The sequence below is a fragment of the Carcharhinus amblyrhynchos genome, unplaced genomic scaffold (genome assembly GCF_965287045.1).
Source record: "Carcharhinus amblyrhynchos unplaced genomic scaffold, sCarAmb.v2.hapA scaffold_39, whole genome shotgun sequence".
NCBI lineage: Eukaryota > Metazoa > Chordata > Chondrichthyes > Carcharhiniformes > Carcharhinidae > Carcharhinus > Carcharhinus amblyrhynchos.
The window spans coordinates 5540838-5548255 of record NW_027649780.1 but is presented as its reverse complement, the minus strand read 5'-3'; the positions used below and the strand labels follow the sequence as shown (position 1 = coordinate 5548255).

The 7418-nt window shown below is 41.5% G+C and overlaps 1 protein-coding gene across 1 annotated transcript; it reads left to right on the top strand.

Moving 5' to 3' along the window:
* Window positions 1-264: 264 nt before the first annotated feature.
* Window positions 265-2358, top strand: LOC145363553 (putative G-protein coupled receptor 139). The gene is made up of 2 exons (XM_080218739.1): window positions 265-334; window positions 1451-2358. The coding sequence occupies exons 1-2, from the start codon at window positions 265-267 to the stop codon at window positions 2356-2358; spliced, it is 978 nt and encodes a 325-aa protein (XP_080074865.1).
* Window positions 2359-7418: the final 5060 nt, after the last annotated feature.

Sequence of the window (7418 nt, the reverse complement as noted above, 5' to 3'; positions counted from 1 at the left end):
CATGATAAGCATGTCTTATATTTGCGCAAGTATTAACTAATTAATTCTAAACTATGTTAGGCTGCACGGATCACTGCCTCTCTGCGGTCTCGCAACATCCTAAACCCCTCCCTGAATGAGCATGGAAAGTTACTACTTAATCTGTTTGTTTAACTAACTGTGAATAATTGTGGAAGTTAATTGCCTCCCTATAGATTTCCAACAGTATAAATGTGAGTTTATTTGACCTTGTCATAGAGAATCCGTCACTGTTTCTCATACAGAATGCATGGGCAAATCAGTGGTGTAATTTATGGCATTTACTATCCAATTATCGCTGCCATTGGGGTTCCAGGTAAGTCATTCTACTAATTCATTAATTCCATATGCCGCTGTTTTATGGAGTTATTGCTGAACATGGCAACAAAGAACATGATATAATTGTTTCCAGGTATCTTCTAAAACCTTATTTGCTCAGTGGTAGCCTATCATTTCATGATTTAATTATGTATTTATTTAGACTCAAGACTTACTCATTAAGTCTCTGACACATTCAATACTTTGTCGCTGTACTTGCCAGCATGCGTATATGGAAGAGAGGCTGTTCAAGTCTTTGAAACCTATAGTTGCTGTGAGAATACATTTGCAGGAATACAAACTTTGGGCAATGTTGCACTATGAGTGGACACAACATCCTAGTATATATTCTGTCACGCCTGCTGAGAATTCTCTTTCAACGAGGTCGCCTTTTACTCTTTGAAACTCCAGTCAATATGTAATTTTTCGCTTCTCATCATGGAACAATTAATATGATTGCTCAGCAGAATGCAAACTGCTGTTTCCAAGCCAGCAGGATTTCTAAAGCAAACCATCTGATGCTCCTTAAATTGTTTTAACTTGACACATGCTACCTACTGAAAACATTCCCGTGGAATTCTAACAAGTCAAACTGAATCCTTATCACATTATACAGTTTAACAACTGTAACTGATATGTCAACATTATTTACAGACTATGTCGTTTGTGGAATACATGATACAAAGGTTGAATGACAAATTTCGTACACAACCTGGCGATCTTCAGCCTTTCAGCCCTTAACTTTGTAAATATTGCCCTGAATCACATTGCCTTTCTGCCTCATTCTGCTCCTCACATGCTTTCCTTAAGCGTATTTCGTCGTCCAGTTATTCAGCACTTAAGATAATTAATATCTGCTCATGTTGTTAGATGTCAGATTGTGCTGCAACACTTTCCTGTTAAGAGGCTTGGGAAACAGTTTGTCTCAAAGGTGCGAAATATTTGAAGGTTGCCCTTGTAGCTCTTTCTGAAACACAATTGACACTGAGAAAAAAAACAAGAACAGCCTAACGAAGGTGAAATGGCAAAAATGTCCAGATAGGTCTGTCACACCCAAGTGCTTGTTACGAATTTGTTGAATAACTTCACAACTCTAATTTTCCTTTCCTCTCAGTTAACGTGGTGGCGATTGTGATTCTGTCCCGAGGAAGATGTGGTCTCTCCAAATGCATTACTCGATATCTGATTGCCATGGCAGTGACGGATCTCCTTGTCGTTGTCATTGCTGTGATATTCAATCGGATTATTGGCATTTATTTTCCAGTAAGTTTTATGTCATTGACTCCAGCCTGCACTCTGAGTTCTGTGATAATCTATGCAATCATGGAGTGCTCTGTTTGGCTAACCTTATTTTTCACCTTTGATCGTTATGTAGCCATTTGCTGCCAGAAATTGCGGACAAACTATTGCACTGTAAAAACAGCCGATGTGGTGATAGGGACGGTTTGTGTGTTGAACTGTTTGAAAAGGATTCCGTCGTACTTTATATATGAACCAGTCTATATAGTGAACAATGTGCCTTGGTTTTGTAAGATAAAATCAATCTACTACACTTCCTTCTCGTGGGCAGTCTATGACTGGTTTGCACGTGTATTAAATCCTTTTCTACCATTCCTTTTGATTTTGTTGTTTAATGCACTGACCGTGAGACACATCCTGGCGGCCAATAGATCCCGCCGGAGACTCCGGACTAACAGCAGTGCAGAGAATCAAAGTGATCCAGAAGTGAAGAACAGGAAGAAGTCTATTGTTTTACTTTTCACCATCTCGGGAAGCTTTATTCTTTTGTGGATGACATACATTGTGGATTTCCTGTATGTGAAAATTACAAATGAATCTTATTTCTCAGGAACCAATTTCAACGACCCCAAATTCATTCGCCAGGAAAGTGGAAACATGCTTCAGCTGCTGAGCTGTTGCACTAACACGTGTATTTATGCTGTGACACAGAGGAAATTCAGAGAGGAGTTGAAAAATGCAGGAAAATATCTTGGCAATCTCGTTGTAAAAATAGTAAAGTAGAAATTCCAAAGGGTTTGATTTAAGTTGCAAGCGGAAATGTATCTTGTTATCTCTGGCTATTTCTCCTTGACATGTGAGGTTAAATTCATCTTAGGCAGCTCTGTAAAAAAAAACACCATTTTCATTTCTGTTCCATTGAGATGCCATGTAAGAAATTTAGTAATGTGAATGAACTGAATCACTGGACGGCCAGTTAGCTTTTAACAAAAAAATTTATATAACATGAAAAGATTGACAATATCACTATCCTCCTTCATTCCACTCAAGTCCTGCTGCAATGAGCACACAAACACAGTGAGGGCGCTCCCTCTTGTGGCAAGGTGGGGTAAATAGTTTCTGTCTGTGACATCACTGAATCCGCAGATTACTGAGGGATCGTGTTGAAACATAGAAAAGTTGGAGGATTGTGCTGCTGTATTTTTCTTATTCCTATTATATTTGTTGTAATGCCGACGAACCTATTCACAGAATTGATACCAATCTCAGAAACAGCTGCAAGCACACACACATTCACGGACATACACTCTCAGACAGATCCAGGCAAACTCGCACACACACGCAAGCACACTCACAGGCATACAATCTCAGGCAAACACATGCAAACATCCACACACACATTCTGAGACATACACTTTCAGACAGGCACAGGCAAACGCGTAGATACCCACAAACACACATGCAATCACAGACATGCAGACAACGTAAAACACTGAGACTTACACAAATGCACACACACTCAAACACAAACACTGTCACACACACTCTCCCAAGCACGGTGAGAGACTGAGACCGTGCAGGGTTGATGTCAATTCCAATCTAAATAACCTGCTGGGCACTAAATTAGTAACAGAAGCAAATCTAAAGCTCGGTTTTCTTGCGAAGTGAGAAACTATATAAACATGCCCCACAGTGGGGGTGGAATTGATGATTTGTCGGCTGTCTGATCTCCCTGAACAAAATATTAAATCTGAGAGATTATAAAGTTTGAATTCTACCTTGCACAAAAAGGATACGAGATTACGCTGAAAATAACCAGGATGACTGCTTAGTATCTGTCGAATGAGAAAAAAAAATGTTAACATGACCTTTCACCTGAACTGAGAAAAACATAGAGAAGTTGTAAGGAAATACCAAGGCCAATAAACGCTGCAAAGGGTACAGAACAAAATGATATAATGGCACACTGATAGGATAGGATGGCAGGCAGAAGCACTAAATAAAAAAGCAACAATGGTACATGTTGGATGTAAAAATGTGGAGATGGAATAAGAACTACTGTATATCATCTGAAACATAAAACAGACGCAATAGGATGAACGCAAACACGGACACACGTACGTACACACAAACGAATGTGCAAACGCACACACGCACATACACAAAGACACACAAAACAAACGCACATGCGGAAACACGCCCAAGTACAGACACACACACAAATTCGCGCGCACACACGCATACTCACACACATACATAAACACAAGCAGATACAAACATACGCAAACACACACACACAAATTCGCGCGCACACACATGCATACTCACACACATACATAAACACAAGCAGATACAAACATACGCAAACACACACACACAAATTCACGTTGCAAAGCTGTAGATGGGGTGAGGCAAGATTACAATCTATCATTGCTGAAATCAGCATTGATTTCCTGATTGTTGGCGACACACTGACGTTTATCCTCATGTTTGGTTACAACATTTGCCACCAGAGGGCACCGAAAGGCATAGTGAATTCTGTTGGGTCAATTTTTATAATGATGTTTCGATTGTTTTCCGAAAGTCGATATTTTATTAACATCATGCTGGAAAGTTTACTCAGTACCCCTCTGTGTGAAAAACGCCCATGTTCACTCTGTAAAACAAAGTTTTCAAACCAGAACCAAGGCTTCTCAGTCCGTGCAATGAACTTTCAATTAGGTGTGAAAATATGCTGAAGTGTTTGGATGGCAGTCTAAAAACTGAGAATTGGGGTCTCATCTGATGACAGAGTCCTGCCACGAATGAAGAAGTGGTCATTCTCATTTCTAACTATTTATGAACTTTAATTCACAGAGAACCACCATCAATTTTCTCAGCCGAAGGGAGATTTACTAAAAGTGTTCAAACCCATCGTGTATTTCGATGGTGTAAATAAGGAACACTTTTCTAATAGCAGGAGACTTTTTAAACTGAAAAAGATTATTTGAGGCGGCTGGAAAAATCAAAGGTGACGCGACAGGACTAGAGGACTCAAGATACAGGACTAAAGGTCACAGCCTCAAGATAAGGGGGGCGGGAGCAGTTTAGATCGGAGTTGAGGAGGAACTTCTTCAATCAAAGGGTGGTGAATCTCTGGAATTCTCTGCCCGGTGAAGTGGTGGAGGCTCCCTCGCTGAATATATCTAAGTCACGGGTAGATAGGTTTTTGATAGACAAGGGAATTAAGGGTTATCGGGAGAAAGTGGGAAAGTGGAACTGATCCACTTCAGGTCAGCCATGATCTTATTGAATGGCGGGGCAGGCTCGAAGGGCTAGATGGCCTACTCCTTGCTCCTATTTCTTATGTTCTTATGACAGCGAGTTGTGAATTAGAACGCACTGCTTGAAAGGGCGCTGGCGGCAGCTACAATAGTATCTCTCAAAAGAGGAGCGGGCACATTGTTGCAGAGGAGTTTGTTCACAGGGCTGTGGGGAAAGAAGAGAATGAGATTAATTGAATTTCTCCACCAACCAATCTAAGAATGTGTGGCGAGCCGAATTGCCAATTTTCTGCTGTATTTCATTTATCAGTTGCCTCCCCTCGCTTCTTGTTGTAAATCGAAGCTTCACCATGGAGTCAAGAAGCAAGTCCGATTCCTGTTCTTCTTTCCCGGCCTGCTATTTCCTTCGTGGTCCTACTGCTCTATCTATATTAGTTGAATATTTTTGAATTTAATTGTTTTGTTTTTCACCCCCTCTTGGTTTTTTTTATCCCCCTTACACTTATTTTAATAAAACGGCACTGACGGTGGAACTCAATTTCTTCACAGATAAGGATCTCCTGTGAATTTGAGGGGAACTTGCTTATTTTGGTTCATTCTGCGCCCTTCAGGTTCCAGGTGGCCGAGTCCCCGGGTTTGTAAACTATTGTCGAAAGACCCATAGTAAGTTGTTGCAATGTAGATAATACACTCTGTGCGCGCTGTGGAGAAAGAGAATGTTAAATTTATGGATGGGGTGCCAAACTTCAAGGCTATCTTACTCTCGATTGGGTCTTGCTCTATGATTGCTGTTGGAGGTGCTCTCGTCCAGGGAAGTGAGCAGTGTGTCTATCACAGATTTTGCATCCTGGATTGGGGAATGGCTTCATAGGAATCAAGAGGCGCATCTCTCCCAGACAGCAAGCTTTCTATGTATTAAGACTTTAAAGGTAAATTATGTATTTATACAGCTCTTCACAATACCGATGGATATTTAAAAACATTTTACAGCCAATGCTTTATTTTAAGTGCACTCGCTATTATAACAGAGAAAGTAAACCCGGAAAATTAACCCACACAGCAATGTGGCAATGATCACGGAATCTGTTTGTATGATGTTGACTTTGGGATAAACATTGGCCTGGACACCAGGGATAACTCCCTTACCCCCCTGTATATTTTGTTTCGAATGAACGATTTCGATCTGCATTATGACATTACATGACAGTTCGAAGTTGGCAATACAAAAACTGCAGTAAAATTCAACTGCGTTTAGTATATTACGAAACAACATGAGATGTGTTTTATTTGCCGTTAAGACGTACATATACTTTTTTTTGTCAAACACTGTCTGAGTCATTCTCTGTCCACTTCTGTGATACTTGAATTGAAAACTCGTTTGAGAACAGGCAGGAATCCAGACAGACACACCGACCTATGGGTGGCACCGTAGCACAGTGGTTAGCACTGCTGCCTCGCAGCTCCAGCGACCTGAGTTCGATTTCTGGCTCGGGTCACTGTCTGTGTGGAGTTTGCACGTTCTCCTTGTGTCTGCGTGGGTTTCCTCCGGGTGCTCCGGTTTCCTCCCACAGTCCAAAGATGTGCAGGTTAGGTTGATTGGATACGCTAAAATTGCCCTTTAGTGTCCTGGGATGCTTAGGTTAGAGGGATTAGTGGGTAAAATTATGTAGGGATCTAGGAGTGGGGCCTGGGTGGGACTGTGGTCGGTGCAGACTCGATGGGCCGAAGGGCCTGTTTCTGAACTGTGGGGCTCTATGATATTCATCAATTTTCAAGAAGAAAAAATGGGGTAAAAAAAGCCAGGAAGGATCCATTTGCATAGTGCTCACACTGCTTGCTGCGAATTAAGAGATAGAGGGTTCATACCATGACACTGATTACAGACAGGAACCAAGGCTCCAAATTCTGCTTGGACATCTAGTGAGCTATTCAGCTATGGAAGCCCCCTGACCTCTCTCTGTGCCTCCCAGTCATACTATACCTCACGCAACCATCAATTATTTTCGGAATCATACACTGTCCCCTCTCCCACTGCATCTTCCATTCCATCTCTGACACTCGCATTCTCCCCCCTCCATTATTCTGCCTGCCTCTCCGACTCACTCTCTCCCTTCCTCAAATAACCCTTGATTACTTCTTCCTCTTTCCAGATCCCTTTCTGCTTTTCTCAAGCCCTGTCATGGGGTCTAATGAATAGGAGCAGGAAGGGGTTATGTGCCGCCTCAAAACTGCTCTGTCATTGCCTCTTGAACATTTCGCCTGAAAACCTTGAGCAAATGCATCCTTCCTTCAGATCACTGGCGGGAACTGCGCTCTTTTCTCCAAATGTGGCCAAACCAAAGTCCTCTTCCATTGCAGCAATGCAACAATTCTCGTGTAGCTCAATTGCTTTGGAATGAAGGCCATAATGTAATTTGCCTTCTGGATTGCTGTCTCCATCTGTAGGTTGCATGTGTGTAATACCTGTACATATAATTTAAGTGTATGATTTTATTTTTCCCTATTTTTCTCGCCAAAGTGAATAACCTCTTAACCTCAATATGTTCCTGTCGATCATTTTTTTTGCAAACACTCTGATGC